Raw genomic sequence first — 20229 nt, 5'->3', positions numbered from 1 at the left:
CACTATGCTACCAGAGCTCTCCCATATAAAGTTAGTGATTGATTTTTCCATATCCCTAAAGAATGTTGATAAGATCTGGATTGGGATTGCATTGAATGTATAGATTGCTTTGGGTAGAATTGACATTTTCACAATGTTCAATCTTCCTATTCATGAGCATGGGATGTTCTTCCATTTATGTAGATCTGTTACGGTTTCTTGAAGTCATTTTTTATAGTTTTCTTAAAATTTTGAGTATTCTTAATGCAGAATTAACTTCCATGGAGCCTATAATCTTCTGTTTCTTCCCAGGTACTGTAGGTATATGTAATCCTTTTACTTTTGTCATCATGTCTGATAGTCAGTTCCTAGGTCTGCAGTTGCCGTAATGCTGTTATATCTCGTGCATTCTTTCTTGAAACAGGATTTTAGGTTTACTCGAGGGTTGAATTAAGAGTTCTTGTTACATCATGAAGGTGGTCTGGTAGTGTAGTGGGTAAGGAATTCAGCTGCTAATCAGAAGGTCAGTGCTTGTATTTACAGCCGACCAGCTACTCCACATAAGGAAGATGAAGCAGTCTACTTCTGTAAAGATTTACAGCCTTGGAAACCCAATGGAGGTTGCTATGAATCAGAATAGACTCGATGGCAGATGGCTTGGTGTTTTTTGTTTGTTTCTTTGTTAATTGTATCATGAGGAGCTCTGGTGGGGTAGTGGTTAATACATTCAGCTGCTAATCAAAAGTTCCACAGTTCAAACCTACCAGCTGCTCCATGGGAGCAAGATGGGGCAGTTTGCTACCATAAAGATAAACAGCCTTGGAAATTCTGTGGAGCAGTTCTACTCTGTCCTAAATAGTCTCCATGAGTCAAGAATAGACTCTATGGCAGTGGGTTTGTTTTTCGGTTTTACTGCATCATGATCCTATAATGCTATCATCTACTTTTGTATTAGAGGACTCACCTGGACCTCAAAGACTACAATGTAGGCTAATCAAGAAAGTAATTTGACTGTAACACAAATTTTTTACCATGGCATGACTTATATTTAAATACTGACTCTTTTATTTACAACTTACATGATGTTAGACAAATTACTTATTCTCTCTAAGACTCAGGTTTTCCATCTATAAAATGAAGAGATAGCCCCCTGCCCAGGGACACAAAGGTTACTGTAAGGACTAAACAAGATAAATATAGTATCTGGCTTATAGAAGTTACCTACATTTTAATTTATTTTCTGATTTCCTTAAAATAAAACCTTACCCACAAAGGCGTTTGCTGTGATTTATTTTAGGCAGCAGATTGTCCTGGGAAGCTGTTTATCTTCCATTCCTCCTTGCCAACCGTAGACGCACCAGGGAAGCTCAAAAACAGAGATGACAAAAAGCTGGTTAATACGGACAAAGAAAAGGTATTTTGTGTACATTTGCCATTGAAGGTATCCATATGTCAGTTACCAAAAGGCAGTAAACAAAGAGACTGTGCACTTTGTCGAAGAAGGTGAGGGCAGAGGGCGGGATAGAAAAGCTAAATCTAAATGTTGAAGTCTAAGACTTTGTCTATTACAAGAATATTTTGAATTGCAAATAATTTAAGAAATTTTGTATTCCTGGAAAAGCTAATGTCAAAATATCTGAATTAAAGTAAGACCCCAAGCTTTCTTAGATTTCTTCATGTATAATCTATGTAAGAGTGACTGAGTGATAAGACTATCACAGAAATGGAGGAAGTGAGGGAAAATGAAAAAAAAAAAACAAAGATAAAGATAAAAAGTAGAGAGAGAATGTAGACTACACCCTGTGACACTCTTGAGGTAGAGACCTGAGATTAAACTAGAGGTTCTTGTTGCTCAAAATATGCCTTTGCTCAAACCCTCTGACAGTTGAGCAAGGGGAGAAAGTCAGTGAGGAGATAAGGGCATAGATGTAGGCATTAGACTACTAGCCACATGACACAACACAAGTTTTTAATGTCCTAACGTCCGGAACTTCCTCTAATTCCATAAAAGCCAGAATTAGCAATATCACCTTCATTAGGGTTGTTTGGGGATCAGATTAAATTGCACACATACATACACATTTTACAGGGCACAAGCCTGCCATAGACAGGATATTGATGATTAACACAACCCATTTCTTTAACACCCAGTTCACCTTCCTGCAAAATACATATAGTTTTTCATTTTAACAATTCAAGGAGAAATCAATAGATATTTAAATTTTACGCCAAACGTATTTCTGTAATTTTTCCCTCTCTTTTATATCTTTTTCTTCAGATTCTTTTCCAGCCCCAAACAAATGTCTATGAATCTCTGGCCAAAGACTGTGTGGCTAACGGCTGCTCTGTGACACTCTTCCTCTTTCCCAGTCAGTATGTGGACGTGGCCTCTCTGGGTCTTGTTCCGCAGCTCACTGGAGGAACCCTGTACAAATACAACAATTTCCAGGTAAATGCAGCTTTTTGTTCATTGGTTTTCTACTCCCAATTTAATGTTGACCCATAGCTCATAGGTTAAGAAAGCTGTGCCCTCTTGTGGTGAACTGACAAAAGTAAAGTGCAGATGGGAAACTGGTGAAGCAATTGATTTTGTACTCATTAACTGTTTGGCAAAAGATTGAGCTCATTCAATCTCAGATTTAAATATCAATGTAAAAATACCATCCCATTGCCATCAAGTTAATTCTGACTCATAGAAACCCTATAGGACAGAGAAAACTGCCCTATAGATTTTCCAAGGCTGTAATCTTGACAATTACAATAACAAACAAATCTGTCTTGGAGGAAGTAGAAGATGCTCCTTAGAAGTGAAAATGGACAGAGTTCATCTCTTGTACTTTGGTCATGTTGTCAGAAGGGACTAGTCCCTGGAGAAGGATATCATGTTTAGTAAAGTGGAGGGTTAGTGAAAAGGGCGAAGACCCTCAATGAGATGGATTGACACAGGGGCTGTGATGATGGGCTCAAGCATGGCAACAATAGTGAGGACGGTGCTGGACTGGGCAGTGTTTAATTCTATTGTACAGAGTGTTGCTATGAGTCAGAACTGACTCAAGGACACCTAACAAACAGTCTTATGGAAGAAAATTGCCACAAGGCTGATAGCCCCAGCCTTTTAGTTAGCAGTCATGTATTTATCCTCTGTACCACCAGGCCTTCTCCTGTAAACTGCCATATACTGGGGAAAAGTATATTTTAGAATGAGCAGCTATTTAAGGTACAACTATTAGTCTCTCTCCATCCGGTGCAAAGAACAGTGAAGAAAGTTGAAGATGGGTGGAAACAATTAGTCCAAAGGACTAATGGATCATGTGAACCCTACCCTCTACAACCCTGAGACCAAAAGAACTAGATGGTACACAGCTACCGCTGCTGACTCCTCTGAAATGGATCACAATAGGAGGTCTTGGATAGAGTAAGAGAAAAATGTAGAATAAAGCTCAAAATCATAAAGACCAGGCTAACTGATCTGACAGCCTGGTGGTAACCCCTGAGACTATGGGCTTTAGATACTTTTCCAGCCTGGAACTTAAGTCATCTCAGTGGGTCAACTTAAGCCAAACAATAAATGAGCCTATATGGTGAGCAATAACACCAGGGAGGTACACGCTCATTAGAACAGTCAACCAGATGAGATCAAAAGGGCAGCATTGGCCTAGGGAGAAAGCTCAGAAGGCAGGAAGAGATAGGAAAGAAGGGCAAAGGGAAATGGTAAACACAGGAAGTGGAAAGAGTGCTGTTATACTGTAGGGATTGCAGTCAATGTCACAAAACAAAGTATGTATGTATTGTTGGATGGAAAACCAATTTGTTCTGAAAATTTTCACCCAAATCACAATAAAAAGTATGTGTGTGTAATAAAAAGTATGTGTGTGTGTTTGTTATAGGTATTGCAAAAAAGTGACTAAAATTTTGTTTTAAATTGTTGGGGTTTGGGAGGTTATTTCACTATACCCCTTTCTTTTAAGCATGAACTGACAGGCAGATGCAAGAGATAATCAAAATGTCAGCACTATAACAGGCCTGGATAGTGGGCAAATGGACTCACCCCTGAATGGACAGATGTATACACCTAGGCACTGGGTAGGCATATATTTATAAGCTTCTCCTCTTGACACCTGCCCCTTGACAACTTACCTTATTGAGGGGCAGAAAATGTATGACTCCTGCAGGCAGACTACCTCCCCACAAAGATGACCCAGAAGGGGCTGAGCTATACATAAACAACCAGTTCCCTGTTTCTAACTTACTAACCGTAAGTTCCTTCTTACCTAACAGAATTGGGAGGCTAGGAGTAGACCTCCAATTTATTAATCTCCACATGGATACAAGGAGTGAGAGACTGTTTCTTCCAACATAAATGACAAATATTAATCATTGTAGATAAAACTGTTTGTAATAGTGTAGATTATCAAGGGATTTGATAACACCAAAGATTGCAAATGAAATAAAATTGCAAATGCTTTAAGAACCCTTTCCAGGATTTCTAGAACAAAGTAGGATGGTTTGGGCATATGGTAGAAAATAAGCTTTCAATCTTCTAGAATTCTAACTTCCATATTCTGCCCGTATTCTGGATGTTGAAGCACAGCTGAGCCTACTGTGCTGGCCAGTTCCCAACTAAGGAAATAAATTTTATCTGAAACTTTTTCACTTCCTCAAAAAGTACTTTCTGTCCTCCATTCCTAATGAATAAGGTCCTGAAATACGTGATTAGCATGGCCTTGCTAGACTCCTAGGAGCTCTGGTGGCATAGTGCCTAAGGCACTTGACTGCTAACCAAAAGACTGGGGGTTCAAATCCAACAGCCGCTCCTCAGAAGGAAAGTTGGGCAATCTACTTCCATAGTGATACTGCCTCGGAAACCCAAGGAAGGGTCACTATGAGTCGGGTTTGACTCGACAGCACATAAGAACAACAACAGCTAGACTCCTAAGCTATAAATTGGTGTGGTCATTTATACTCAAGTGACTTAGCTTCAAAGACTGTGCCACCAACTGATGTGTATGCAATGGATGCATGGGTAATGTAACCATCCAGGTATTTTACCTTTTTCTATTTTCAAAAGATTTTGAATTATGTACTAATCCTATATAGTTTCTGACATAATAAAGGCTATTTACTTGCATCTGACTGTAGCATAACTATTGATGGCTTCCATGTAGTACTAAAAAATAAATATTGTAATCCAACTAAGGAAAATGCTCTAAGATATAAACAGGAAGTAAAATATTTTATCAACAAATAGTGTTCATTTTGGCTATTTTACCACTCATTTATTTATATTTATTAGAGATTGTTGCAAAGCTGAATCATACTGTAGCATTTTTCTCATCCTCAAAAAAAAAAAAAAAAAGTTATAATGCTTGCCATTCAATATTATAGAGGAAATGATAAAAATGATGGCCAGGAACTTTGTAGGCACCCAGTTTATGTAAACAGCCAAAAATATAACACCAAAAATAAACCTAATTCACTGCCGTGGAGTCAGATCCAACTCACAGCGAACCCTCCTTGAATTTCTGAGGCTATATCACTATGGAAATAAATTGCCTCACCTTCCTTCTGAGGAGTTACTGGTGGGTTTGAACCCCCAGTCTTCTGGTTAGCAGTCAAATGCCTTAGGCACTATGCCACCAGAGCTCCCCAAAATACAATAATAAAGATTATATCTTTGATTTCTCTCTATCAGTCCCTCCTTCCCTGTGGTTATGACGGGGAAAAGGAGGAATGTGTGTGTCTGCTTCTCTTTCACCTTTCAAACAGTTGTTGTTAGTTGCCATGGAGTCAGCTCCAACTTATGGTGACCTTATATATAACAGAGTAAACGTTGCCCAGTGCTGTGACATCTTCATAATTTTGAGTGATACTTTCTTAAAGAGTTTCACTGACCAAGTCAGACAGGAAGCTATAGAAGATGGTGCTCGTTCTATTTGTCATCTTCAGTGAACATTCAGCATTGTACACATGCGCATATTGCATAAATGTTACTTAGTTGTGAATAGTGAACAATTTTCAGAAATACAGTGATAGCCGAGTAATAGACAAGGCTGGGAGAATGAGTTTCTACTAACACTGTGCATGAACTATCCCTGACTTAGTTTCATGGAGCTCTGTATATGGTGAAATGGAAGGAGTACAACCCTAAACTCTAGGGTGTCTTTCCAGCTTCATCCAGTGGATTTATTCATTGGGTATTATTCTTGCTTAGACTCTCGACCTTATTCATTTACTTTCTCAGTTTGGCCATTTGCAAAATGAAAATGACTGATTTCTCCATCCAGGTTGTGAAAATGAAAGGAAATAATCAGTGTGAATTTTATATAGAAAGTAAAGAATCATTGGCTGAAGATCCTATCTTCTTTAACTAAAGAAATGTAAGATGTAAACATAAGATGCTAAATCAGGATTAACAAAAAGTAAGAATTGTTGTTTTAAGTAGTTTTACTGCCATCTGGTGGACATTGATCATGATTTTTTTTTTTTTAGCTGCACTTGGATAGCCAACAATTTTTGAACGACCTTAGAAATGATATTGAAAAGAAAATAGGATTTGATGCTATTATGAGAGTTCGAACCAGCACAGGTAATTATTATTTGTACCTGATTGTCACCATTAAATCTGATTGTCTTCTCTTCAAGTCAATAACACGCCAACAATGAAAATAACAAAACAAGGAAAAGCAAAATTTCCCTTTTTTCCTCATCCTTAGGTTTCAGAGCCACTGATTTCTTTGGTGGAGTTTTTATGAACAATACCACTGATGTAGAAATGGCAGCCATTGATTGTGACAAGGCAGTAACTGTAGAGTTCAAGCATGATGACAAACTCAGTGAAGACACTGGAGCCTTAATCCAGGTGATTTAAAATGTATTTCCATATTTCACTTTTTAATTTGTTACTGTCAGTGATCAGTGGGGAAGGCTAAAATGCTATCAAATGTGCTAGTTTCTTCATAAAAGACTCAATTCTATTTCTCCAAAGGCAAAAGTCTTCAAATTAGAGCACTGGTTGTATGGTTTATCCATACTCTGATACATAGCATGCTACTCTATATGAAGTGACAGTTACTTATCATTGCACAAGAGCCCAGCAAACTTGTTGTTAGTATCATGGGCATCAGAAAACTGACTCCCAGCAGTGTTGGATTCTTTCAGGCTTCAGCTCATTTGTTGAAGTCTTACCATATGTCAGACCCCATGTGAAGCACATGGAAATAGGATTTGATTATGTAATATACAAAATTAACTGGAAAGTATGGAGGTTTTGAATAAAAACAAGAAAAATTGTATATGATGGGCATAATTTTCAGACATTAACATTGCCTTTAAAGATAAAAGTTGACATTAAGTTGAGGAAGAGCTCAATTAATGTTTATTTTTTAATCACAGATATTTGGGAAAGTGATTATATCTTTGCACTCTTGAAATGTATATATCATCAGCATAAGACCTAAGTACATCCTCAAAGATAATTATATGTTTTTAGCAAAGCAAGCCTTCAGTAAGACTGTGAGAACATGAAGGTGGTGTTTCTGGACCTAGATCCCTATAATAAAATCAAAGATACATGAAATGCACACTACTTATAAAAATGCTAATGGTTCTTTAGATGTGGTTAGCTCAGTCATTTAAACTGCTGAAATACCAGGTAGAAATCCACTTTAGGGGCTGGTCATTCTTCTTTCCCTATTGTCATTTGGTCTTTAGACATAATAGAAAAAAAAATCTCTGGAAAAATTTAGTCTTTTAGTTGTACATACTACAATACTGTACACACTGTTCATCAAATGCAAATAAAATCAAGAGCTTGTTAACCAGAATGACACGTGACCTCATTGTTGCTTCTGCAGTGTGCTGTGCTTTACACAACTATCAGTGGTCAAAGAAGACTGCGGATTCACAATCTTGGTTTAAACTGCAGCTCCCAGCTGGCTGATCTTTATAAGAGCTGTGAGACAGATGCTCTGATCAACTTCTTTGCCAAATCAGGTAGAACATTTTGTTCATCCTCTGGTCAATGTACCTTGCCTACTAATTGAGTCAAGATTTGTGAGTAAATCAAGCCAGTATATGAAAAGCACTGTGGTGGCATTGCCTTTTAGTAGATAATTCAGAACTTCACCAAATCAAAGTGTGAAGGAGAATAGTTAGCATCTCTAACTCTAGATTAATGATGGGATAACGCATGCCCACGTGATACAATTTTCTTTAATATTTCTTCTTGAGGTGGTGGTCAGGGGAGGGTCTGAGCTGAAATTTAGGAAGGTGATGCTTGAACTCTTACTATGGCATTTGAGTGTAATCTCTGGCACATGGGGATAATGGAAGGAAACTGCCCTTAAGCATTAGTGTGAACTCACTTATCCATACCATGATAAGGATGAAATGGTATGGACCCTAAGGCTAAGTTTTCTTTGGTGTTCCTCCTGAGATTCTACACCAAAGTTTAGAAGAAGCAGCAATTCAGCCTGTAGTAATTCAGGACATCAGAAGATGACAAACTAGCCTTTGTTTTTTTCTATGTGTAGAGTAGTGTTTCTAATATTTTGAGGGAAAATTTGGACCTATATTTTGTTATTAGTAGGCAACTGTTCCCCATTGGCTAGATCATCATAATTAGTTAAGAGAAACCATTTGCAAATGACTTTAACATTTTTGAGTGCTATTATTCCTTGCTAGGTAATCTGAAGATAATAACAACTTGTTTTTGTTTTTTAATTATCTGAAGGGATCAATTTCTGAGCTAAATTTTGATGCCCTTTTCATTGTTTTGTGCACACAGCTTTTAAAGCAGTTCTACACCAGCCCTTGAAGGTCATTCGGGAAATTCTGGTTAATCAGACTGCCCATATGTTAGCATGTTACCGAAAGAATTGTGCAGGTCCATCTGCAGCAAGCCAGGTGAGCCACTAATATGGTAATAGCTAAAGCCAGCTAATATGCTAAAGAGACACAAATAGCTAGCTATTCATTCCTTCAGTATATACTACTATTGAAGGCTTGTGATGTTCCTGGCACTTAGATAGAAGCTTTATAGTAACCCATACAACCGAGAAGATTGAGAACGTAATCTTTTTGTGCTGTGGTATTTTTATAGCCAACATTTAAAAACATAATTACTTTACAAGATGCATGAACCAAAAAATGTGTGTATATTATGTTGACAGTCTCTACACTGTGTATAAACAGAAGAATGTTTTATGTAAGAAGTATCACAATATAAACAGGATTCTCTTTTGATACTGAAGATGGACATTTGGTTGTGAAATATATGTGCTTAAATAATTTTTAGGCATATTAACAATCAAAGTCCACATAAGCTGATGACAGTAATGACATTCTTTATGTTTTATAAACATACAGTTTATGCATACAAATGTGGAATTTTTTATGCTTAAAGGTTATTAAGAGATATGAAAAAGTTTTAAAAGAATTATCTCTGGGCAATCATCTATTAATTTGAAAATTTAGAAGATCTTTTAAATAACCTCATTTAGCCTCCCTCCTGTGAAAGAAAGAGCAAAACCACAGGTCCACATTTATTTTTGCATCTGTTCTTTTGTTCACAGCTAATCAAAGTTAGATGCCATTTTTCATAGTTGTGCGTTAAATATCTGAGTATAGAATTTTGATTAAAAGAGAAGACACCAACAGATGGGAAAGCTTTCCGGCTCATTCATTGTCAGCAGTGGGTGCTAAAAGGATATCTGAAACCCCAACAAAGAGTCAGCTTTCAGGAGCAAAAATAATGTAAATAAATTTGGGGGCCAAAATCATAATCTGGGTTAAGAAGGAAAATAAAACAGACACATTTATTAGCTTAGACTATAAAATAAAAAAATTCCTTTCCATGTTGTCTAAGTAATTAGATTGGTTTTCCATCTTTCTTCTCCTGTGTTGATAATCACATAGCAAGCCTTGAATCTACAAGTGTTCAGTCTTCATTATTCTGAAGATTTGCCGCTTTACTAACCTCAGACATCAGTACCATTTCACAAGGTACTTGTTTAATTTACATAAAGACCACCAGGTGCACCTGGAATCCAGCCTGGATATTGTTCGATTGTGAATACTTTCAACCCGAGTTTTACTATTTGTCTTAGAGCTCTGGAAGCATTATTCTGTCTCTGGAGTATCTCACACTTCACAGTGATTAGTTGAAGGAGAACAGGTACAGTTAACATCCTCTCTGGAAGTTTATTTGCTAATGTTAAACAGATTGGATTCAAAGGCCTTAAGTTAAAAACAAATCTCTTGCCTATTTAAGGGAAAAAAAAAATCAAACTTGTCATTTCCTTACGGTTTGAAAGTTAAAATCTTTGTCTCTACTGGAAGATCATCTGTTAACTTGATTTAATTATTTTTGGAGTAAAATAATTATGATGCCTTATTTTCTCTGAAAAAAATTGTTAGAAATTATTCTTGTTCTAATGATGAGATTTTTCTTTCTCCCTTAGCAAATTTAATGTGCAGGATTTAAAGATCTTTAAAAAGTGTACTTTTCAATCAATCATAAATGTGCTTTGAAAACTGATATAACTTAGACATGGAGTCTGTAAATTATAGACATTAAGAAGCTACTATATTAAAATATATGCTCAATTGAGAACAGAATAGCTGATCTTTGGATTTTCTCCAGGGACTATAAATTCATATGTGGTACTCTCCCACAGTTCACTTGCAAAAAATCATATCCATGGAGGAATTCCTAAAGGAATTCCACTATTTGACTAGAGAATCCAAAGTTTCCTTTGGATTCAAGCAAGACCATTAAGGAGCTGCAAACATGGATTATATAATGACTCTGGCCCTCAGTAGAACTCTTCTTGCTGAATTGCCAGTGGTAGGACTAGGTTGAGGGGAGAGAGGTGCTTAGGGGACAAAATGTAAGGAAGTACCCACTCTGAGGGGTATATGACAGATGCTGTGTTTGGACACAAAACTAGAAACAACATTAAAACAAATTTTTAAGCTTGTATATAAGCTTATATATGTAAGGTAGATTCTTTTTATTACATCTGTCTAATAGCTCACTGGTCTGAGTTTTAATATATTATATCATGTTGTTGTTGTTGTTAAGTGCCGTCGAGTCAGACCCGACTCATAGCGACCCCTCCTTGGGTTTCCGAGGCAGTATCACTACAGAAATAGATTGCCCCATCTCCCTTCCGAGGAGTGGCTGATGGGTTTGAACCGCCAGCCTTCTGGTTAGCAGTCAAGTGCTTTAGGCACTATGCTACTAGAGCTCCTATATTGTATCATATGGGTATCTAATTGGTAACTAGTATTGGTAGGGAAAGTAACTGCATACCAAATGTTGTCAAATGGAATGGCAAGTGAAATGACCTTAACTATAAAGTAATAGTTGTTGGTGTTTTTTTTTTTTTCCATTTATTACCACTTCTGTCATTTTAAAACCCAAAGAATTCTTCAGAATCCAACCAGACTTTATTGAATTTCTACTCTCTTCCCACCTATACCCTTTACCTTCACCAGGGAGATGAAGAGAAGATTTTAGAGTGGTGATCTCTTGCCACACGTTCTTCCCTACCTCCAAAACATTGAATAAGACTGTTTTCTTTCACTCTTCCATTCCTTTTATACTTCTTCATTGTCAGTGTTACTTCCTTTTCTTCTTAATTACCTCTTCTGTTTTCTTCCCTCTTCCCTCTATACTCTGTTGTCGTTGTTGTTATGGGCCGTCGAGTCGGACCCAGCTCATAGCAACCCCTCCTTGGGTTTCCGAGGCAGTATCATTATGGAAGTAGATTGCCCAACCTTTCTTCTGAGGAGTGGCCAGCCTTCTGGTTAGCAGTCAAATGCCTAACCTGCTTTGTTGTTGTTGTTGTTATGTGTCATCAAGTCAGACCTGACTTATAGCGACCCCTCCTTGGGTTTCCTGGCAGTATCACTACAGAAGTAGATTGACCCATTTCCTTCCAAAGAGTGGCTGGTGGGTTTGAACCGCCAGCCTTCTGGTTAGCAGTCAAGTGCCTTAGGCACTATGCTACCAGAGCTGTGATGCTTATTAATGCTAATGGTGTCATCATGGACCAAGTCTTGCCCCTTTGTGACATTTAGGCTTCTAAACTGTCATAATATGATCTGATAAATGTGAATCAACCAGTGATATTGCAAGATAATAGTAGACAAGTTTAAGTATGCTTCTGTTTTTTTTTTTTTTTTAAAAAGAAGCTCACTGGTATCAAGTTCATTCTGACTCAGTGATCCCCATTAGGTTTCCAAGGGGGTTGATTTTTACAGAAGTAGGTAGCTCCCTCTTCCATTCATGTAGCAGCTAGTGGGTTTGAACCACCCACCTTCTGGTTAGCAGTCAAATGTTTTAGGCACTGAGTCACCAGAGCTCCTATGCTTCTATGTAGGTGGTACAAATGATTAATGCACTCAGCTACTAACCAAAGATTAGAGGCTCAGGTCCACCCAGGAGTACCTCAGAAGAAAGGCCTGGCAATCTAATTCCTAAAAATCAGCTGTGGAAAATTCTGTGGAACACAGTTCTGCTCTGATAAACATGGGGTCGCCGTAAGTTGGAACAAATTCAATGGCAACTGATTAGTTTGCTGTTGTTTTTATAATAACATTGTTAACTCATAATTATATGTGAGATACCTAATTGATAACTAGTATGGAGGCCATTTGGCTCTAGAATATGACCATGATCTGATGACTTCATCTTTTCATCATAATTGGCCTTGGGTGAGAAAGTAACCCAATACCAAATGTCAAATGAAAATATTTTATGCTAAATAAAAATTATAAAAATGTTCTTTTTTTAGAAGAAACATGCGTTTAAACTGTCTTTGGTTCTTTGAAAAGGATAGCAGAAGTAAAAACATGAAAAAATAAAAAAAACTCATTGCCATCCAATCACTTCTGACTCATAGCGACCCCCATTGGGTTTCCAAGGCAGTAAATCCTTATAGAAATAGATTGCCTCATCTTCCTTCCCTGGAGCAGCTGGTGGTTTTGAACTGGTTAGCAATCAAATGTCTTAGACACTATACCACCAGAGTTCCTTATCAGAAGTGAAAGGGGGGGAAGGGGGCGGGAAACCTGCAAAGTAAACTTATTCTCAACTATGTTTGCCTTACAGATATAAAGTTCTATCTTATGCATTCCTTACTTAATAGAGCATGAGAAGAAATGTACGTAAATTTAATCTCTTTATTAAATAGTTGTTGTTGTTGTTGTTGTTATTTGCCGAGTCGGCCCCGACTCATAGCGACCCCTCCTTGGGTTTCCGAGGCAATATCACTACAGAAGTAGAATTGCCCAACCTTCCTTCCGAGGAGTGGCTGGTGGGTTTGCACCGCCAGCCTTCTGGTTAGCAGTCAAATGCCTTAGGCACTGTGCTACCAGAGCTCCCCTGTATTAAATAAAGAGATTTAAATTGAAAAATAAATTCTAAAAGGACCCTGAGAGGAATTTTCTTTCACTATGGATTCTGATAAATTTATGTTCTTTTTCTTCATTATGATGGAAAGCTAAAAAGAAATCATGCACTTTTAGGCCATGTACTTTAGCTTGTCAGTTTGCAATTAATCATTATCTCTTACAGTTTTAGGATATTTCTGTGTTCATTGTCCTGTTGTCAAATGGAAGGAGTGAGGATCAGATCAGTCAATCTTGATTATTAGTCTTTGTTAGGAAATGGAGTAGGGAGAAGCTTAAACAACTCAGGATATTACCTGTAATCTTTTGAACCCATTAAGTTGAGTTTCTAGGATTGCTGTATGGTGCTTTTATTTGTAGCATCACGTTATGATATCGGAGCTTCGGTGGCTCAGTAAGTGGGTAAGACATTTGGCTGCTAATCAGGTCAGTGGTTCAAACCACCAGCTGCCTCATGGGAGGAAGATGAGGCAATCTACTTCCATAAAGATTTACAGCTTTGGAAAACCAAAGGTGGTCACTATGAGTCAGAATCTCTGGCAATGGGTTTTACTCTGATACGCACTGTGAGATAGGTAAAGTGAGGTTATATGAGGCAAATGAGAATAGAGAGGAGGGTACAGACAGATTATAAAGGTGGAATCAGGTTGCTAATTGAAGGTAATGAAAAAGTAAAATTAAAGTTTATCTGAAAGTTCTAGAATCTAAAATGGGAGACATGAGAGAATGAACAAGTTTGTGGAATTATAGGAGTTTGATTATGCACATGTTATAATCCAGTAGTGGCACACTTAAATTCACAAAGCATTTACTGTTTTATTTTGTGCCTGGAGTATTAAAATCTCCATAATTTTTTTTTCCTTATTTCTATGTCTGCCATCCCATTTTGAGATAGGGACCATGCCTCATTCCTCCTTATCTTCTGACCCTTTGCACAGAACTTGTCACACAGTGACATTCAATAAGTGATAAATTTTGACTAAAGGTGTGAATTAAGATCATAAAGAAGAGATAGCTCTTGGGCAGTGGAAACACTGTTCTTAAACTCAAGAGGTAGAAGTTGGAATACAGATTAAGAAAACATTTATTTAATAAACACATATATGGTGCTTACTATGTGCTAGGCACTATGGTAAGTGCTTTGCAAATTAATAATCATTTAATTTTCCTAATAGCCCAGTAATCATGAAGTAGATTTACTATTATCCCATTTTCAGATGAGAAAACTGAGGAAAAGAGAGGTTAATTTATTTGCCCAAGGTCACACATGTAGTAAGTGCCATAGCTAGGGAACAGTTCTAGGCAGTCTGGCCTTACTGTTGACCTCTTCACCACTGTGCCAGGCTTCTAGAATACTAGATACAATAAAATGACTCTACAGCAACTAACAATAACAACAATTGTTTAAACACCTACTAGTGCCAGTTACCATGCTCCGGGTACTTTATATAGATTACCATTTAATCCTCACAACAACCTCAAAAGCAAATAATCTTCTGCCTTACAAATGAAGTTTAGAGTTTCTTTCTCAGTAAAGGCAAAAACAAGCATATGACACCAATATATTCTTAAAACTGAACAACAATTTAACAAGTTAAAAAAAAGTCTGCCTTGAGCATTATGCTCTTTTAAAATCTATCTAGATGGAATCAAAGTTACAACAGCAACTTGAAAAATTAGATAAGAACCTTGTTGTTGTTGTTACATGCCATGGAGTCGGACCTTACTCATAGCGACCCCTCCTTGGGTTTCTGAGGCAGTATCACTACGAAAGTAGATTGCCCAACCTTCCTTCCAAGGAGTAGCTGGTGGGTTTGAACCACCAACCTTCTGGTTAGCAGTCAAGTGCCTTAGGCACTATGCTACCAGAGGAGGCAGTAAATTTATGTTAATGCAGGAGAAACAACTCAGAAAAGGAAGATGAGAATGGTTGCACAACTCAAAGAATGTAATCAATGTCACTGAATTGTACATGCAGAAACTATTGAATTGGTATATGTTTGGCTGTGCATATCCTCAACAACAATCAAAAAATAAGTAAAATTTAAAGAAAAAAAATGTATTTCTTTTTCAGCTTATTCTACCAGACTCCATGAAAGTATTGCCAGTGTACATGAATTGTTTGTTAAAAAGCTGTGTACTGCTTGGCAGACCAGAGATCTCAACAGATGAGCGGGCATTTCAGAGACAGCTGGTCATGACTATGGGTGTGGCTGACTCTCAGCTTTTCTTCTACCCACAACTTCTGCCAATCGTAAGCATGCTGTGATGGTGCATTTCCTGGAAGAATTTGGAAAGGAATCATAATTTGTGCTTTTCCATATGTTACATCTGAAACATTTTGTTCTTAAGAAGAGATTTGAAGTCATGAGTATGGTGTGGGAGTTAGCACAGAAACTCTTTTGAATTAGTTGCATACGGGTATCATATGTGCTCAGTATGGTAGAGGGAGAAATTTAAGAAGTTCCTGCTTTACTGCATTGTTTATATGATTTCTTTCCTTATTCTAGAATTGGTCATCAATTGAGTAGGTGATAAATTAAAAAAAAAAAAAAAAAAGTAAATAATTTGAGCAAGCTAAGCTTCAGTTGTTCAAGAAATCTACTTTATAGCTTTGAAGACAATTTATATATGTGTGTATGAGATCTTATGTGCACATATATACTTATCTAATTTTCTACAATGTGTAAGTGTCTAATTGTAACCACATTTACCTGGAATGGTTATGGTTAGCTTTGTCCAAAAGCCATCAGAGTTTTGTAAACCAGCATATATTTGAAGATGCCTACAGCATCCTTGGTAAAGTAGAGAGCTTCCTAAATGAAGAAAACACTCAATGAGATGGATCCACACATTAGCCACAATAGTAGTCTCAACTCATCAATCATGAAGATGGCACTGAATTGTACAACATTTTGTTCTGTTATATGTAAGGTCACCATGAGTCAGAGCCAACTCAAGGGCAACTAACATCACCCCCACCACCACCATACTGCTCTTACACTTAGAGATGGAGTCATTCCTTCAAGTCTTAAAGACTCCTACGCTCTGTTCATTTTCCTTGAGACCTAACAGGCTACAGTTGAGAGAGACCAGAGAAGAAGGCTGATCAACTTATTTCTAACTTTTATATCCAAACTCTTTCTTAGACTCTCAGTAATAGTACACTGCTGCTAAATTAGGTCAGAAACAAAGTGCTATTAATTCTTTCAAACAATATGAACATTAGATGTGAAATATTACAATGATAGATTTCCAGATAGAACTGGGTTATCAATAATCTATAAGCCAAAAGGGAACTTCTTCAGAATATACAAATAAGCTACAGAGACCCTCTTCCACAAACAAAAGAGAAACCAATTGACAGAGATACAGAAAATAATCCTGGAGCCCTGATTTTGAAAGGAAGTGTACAGAAGTGGATTAGGCAAGAACAAGTGGAAAAACTTGAATGAAAACAGTGAGTACAGGGACAGACGGAGCTGCAGACTGTCAGCTACTCTGACAGGACCAACAGCCTGAATATTTCCAAGTGGTTGGGACCTGAGAATTGACCTAAAGATTAGCCCTTGTCACCAAGGCCTGTAGGGATGACTCTGCTGGTGGCTTAGGACTAGGAAGGGAAACAGCAAGGAGGGAGACAACCTGAGCTCTGGACTTTGGGCTGTCTGGAGGGCACAACCATTTTGATTGTTTACAAGCATTGGCCATTTTGGATATTTAAAGTGACTGAGGGCGCAGCCATTTTGAATATTTACAAGCGGCAGCCATCTTGGATATTTAAAGTGACAGCATTCTCATTCAGATTCCAGGGACCTAAGAATAGGCTCCATTTGCCAAGGACAGTAGAGACATACAGGAAGCTGACAACAGGAAAGGAGACAGGTGGTGAGTATATAAGTGCTGCCAACTAGTGAATAGAGGAGCACAGTACCCTGCTTATTTAAATAACATCCAAAGAAAAGAAAAATCATAGGCAAGTCACTCCAATATACAATCACCAATTAAATATAAATACAAAAATGTCACAATGTCTCAGAGACAACAGAGCATCACAATCCACACAAAGAAGCAAGATAAAGCAGGAGAAACAAAGGACCAGGATACAGACCTAGAACACATGTCTGAGGAAGAAGCAGCATTGGAACTCCCTGATAAGGAATTCAAAAGAATTATATTTAGGTACCTTCAACCGAATGAGAGACAGCTTAAGGAAAACACTCACAAAATTGATGGAAAAAAACAGAGAAAACCCTCGAGCAATTTTGAAAAACAATACAAGAACAAAGTGACAAAATAAATGAAAAATTAGAAATGATACAAAATCTACAGATAGAAATCCAGAAGATTAATACTAAATCTTCAGAAATAGATAACACATTGTGGTGGTTATGTTTTTGTGTCAACTTGGCTGGGCTTGGTTGAGGGGCTGGGCAGCTGGTGGTAGTTATTCCCCATAATGAGACTGACAATCAACTCCATGGTGGGATCTACCACAAGCAGCTGAGTAACTGCCTTTGGGAATGTGGTCTGCTTCCCATATAAAAGCAGCAGCTTTGGGAATGGTCTCAAGCTTATGAACCCTGCATGTAGCCATGTCATTGTTCAGCAGCCTGCCATGCTCTACTGACCTGGGACTTACAATGGACTGGAGTTGATGGCCTGCCATGTAGTTTGGTAACATCGGGACTGTGCCTTTTTACTTGTCAATGTTGGGCTTGGCAGCTTCAGCAGCCAGCAGCTGTCTGAGTGAAGAAAAGCCTGTAGCTTCAGTGGACCGGGAGCTAGAGGCAGAGCTAAAGCCCAAGGCTGAGGGGCTTTCACCCAGCCCCTAGAGCCTGGTGCTTTGAACTTGGACTTAAAGCCTCCCAACTGTAAGAGAATAAACTCCTGTTTATTAAAGCCATGCCATTTGTGATATATTCATGTCAGAGCAGCACTAGCTAACCAGAACACACAATGAATGGGCAAAGGGGTAGAATTAAATCAATGGAAGACAGAATTAGTGAGATTAAAGACAAATACCTCAGTACTACTTTGGAAAGGATTAATCAGAAAATGATCACCACAAAATGAAGAAAGCCTAAGGTTCATGTGGGATACCATCAAAAGGAATAACCTACATGTAATAGGAATTCCAGAACAGGAAGATACAAATAAAACCACAGAGAAAATTGTTGAAGATTTGTTGGAAGAGAATTTCCCTGCTAGGAAGATGAGAATATATCCATTCAAGAAGTCAGATGAACCCCAAACAGGATAGACCCCTGAAGAAAATCACCAAGACATCATCATCAAATTCACCAAAACCAAAGACAAAGAACCCTGAAAGCAGCGCAGGAAAAATGAAAAGTTATCTACAAGGAGCAACCAGTAAGACTAAGCTCTGATTTCTCAGCAGACACCATACAGGTGAGAAGGCAATGGGATGGTATATATAAAACCCTGAAAGAAAAAAAAATCCAACCAAGAATTATATCCAGCAAAACTGTCCCTCAAATATAATGGTAAAATTTGGACATTACCAGATAAGCAGGAATTAAGGGAATTTGTTAAAACCAGACCAACCTTATAAGAGATGCTAAAGGACATCTCTTTGGACAGAGAACCAACAACAGCAAACAACAACTGACCATTAACACACGTGATGACATAACCCAGAAACCAACCCAGTTATGGAAGTATCCAAAGTAAATAAGCCTCTGTAAGATTGTAAACAGGGATCCAGAGACATCAATTGACAAATGAAGACAACTACAAACCAAAAAGAGGGAAAAAATGGTGTAGTTACAGAACTTCTAGATGGTAGGGAAGTCAAGACAACATACAAGATAGAACAGACTGTTCTAAACATGGGAAGAAAACTATAAAATCTCAGTAGGGACACAAAGACCTGTACAAAGAAAACTGTAAATCACTACTCCAAGAAACCATAAGAGATCTATATAAATGGAGGAACATATCATGCTCGTGGATAGGAAGATTGAACATTGTGAAATTGTCAATACTACCCAAAGCAATCTATACATTCAATGCAATCCCAATCCAGATCCCATCAGCATTCTTTAGGGATATGGAAAAACCAATCACTAGGTTTATGTGGAAAAGAAAGAGACCTTGAATAAGCAAAGCACTATTGAAGAAGAACGAAGTAGGAGGTCTCACACTGCCGGATCTTAAAACCTACTATACACCCACAGTAGTCAAAACAGCCTGGCACTGGTACAACAGGACACATAGATCAGTGGAACACAAGTGAGAACCCAGAAATAGATCCATCAACCTATGGATTTTTTGATGAAGGGCTGAAATCCATTAAACAGGGGAAGAAATGGTCTCTTTAACAAATGGTGCTAGGAAAACTACATTATCTATTTGCAGAAAAATGAAACAAGATCTGTACCTCACACCATACACAAAAATTACCTCCAGATGGATCAAAGACTTAAATGTGAAACCTGAAACAAGAAAGTTCCACAGGGAAAAATAGGGGCAAATTTAGGTGCTGTCATTTATGACATAAATAGACTGTCAACGTAGGGAACATCAAGCTCAATTGGTATAACATACTATACAAAACTGTTCCACCTCCTACTTTGGTGAGTAGCGACTAGGATCTTAAAAGCTAGCAAGCTGCCATCTAGAGGCAACGATGGGTCGCTCCTCGTCCAGAGCAAAGAAGAATGAAGAAAACCAAAATTCATGGAAACAATTAGTCCTAACGACTGGTACACCATCCAATCTGCAGCCTATACAACTATGAGACCAGAAGAACTAGATGGTGCCCAGCTACCACTGTCATCCACTTGGAAGGGGTTCTATGTAGGAGATCCT

At 37.9% G+C, this 20229-nt stretch overlaps 1 protein-coding gene across 1 annotated transcript in view; it reads left to right on the top strand.

Moving 5' to 3' along the window:
* The window catches only part of SEC24D (SEC24 homolog D, COPII coat complex component), a 132695-nt gene that overhangs the window by 101301 nt on the left and 11165 nt on the right, over positions 1 to 20229 (top strand). The window contains exons 13-19 of the mRNA XM_007952368.2: positions 1277 to 1393; positions 2258 to 2428; positions 6469 to 6565; positions 6693 to 6838; positions 7833 to 7971; positions 8765 to 8883; positions 15470 to 15649. Of these exons, the coding sequence (XP_007950559.1) occupies positions 1277 to 1393; positions 2258 to 2428; positions 6469 to 6565; positions 6693 to 6838; positions 7833 to 7971; positions 8765 to 8883; positions 15470 to 15649 (969 nt within the window). The remainder of the gene's footprint in view (positions 1 to 1276; positions 1394 to 2257; positions 2429 to 6468; positions 6566 to 6692; positions 6839 to 7832; positions 7972 to 8764; positions 8884 to 15469; positions 15650 to 20229) is intronic.

This window comes from Orycteropus afer, unplaced genomic scaffold, assembly GCF_000298275.1.
Source record: "Orycteropus afer afer isolate SDZICR_OR568_19922 unplaced genomic scaffold, OryAfe1.0 scaffold00332, whole genome shotgun sequence".
In the NCBI taxonomy this organism is placed as follows: Eukaryota; Metazoa; Chordata; class Mammalia; order Tubulidentata; family Orycteropodidae; genus Orycteropus; species Orycteropus afer.
The sequence above is the reverse complement of the archived record's forward strand: the minus strand, read 5'-3'. Positions and strand labels throughout refer to the sequence as shown.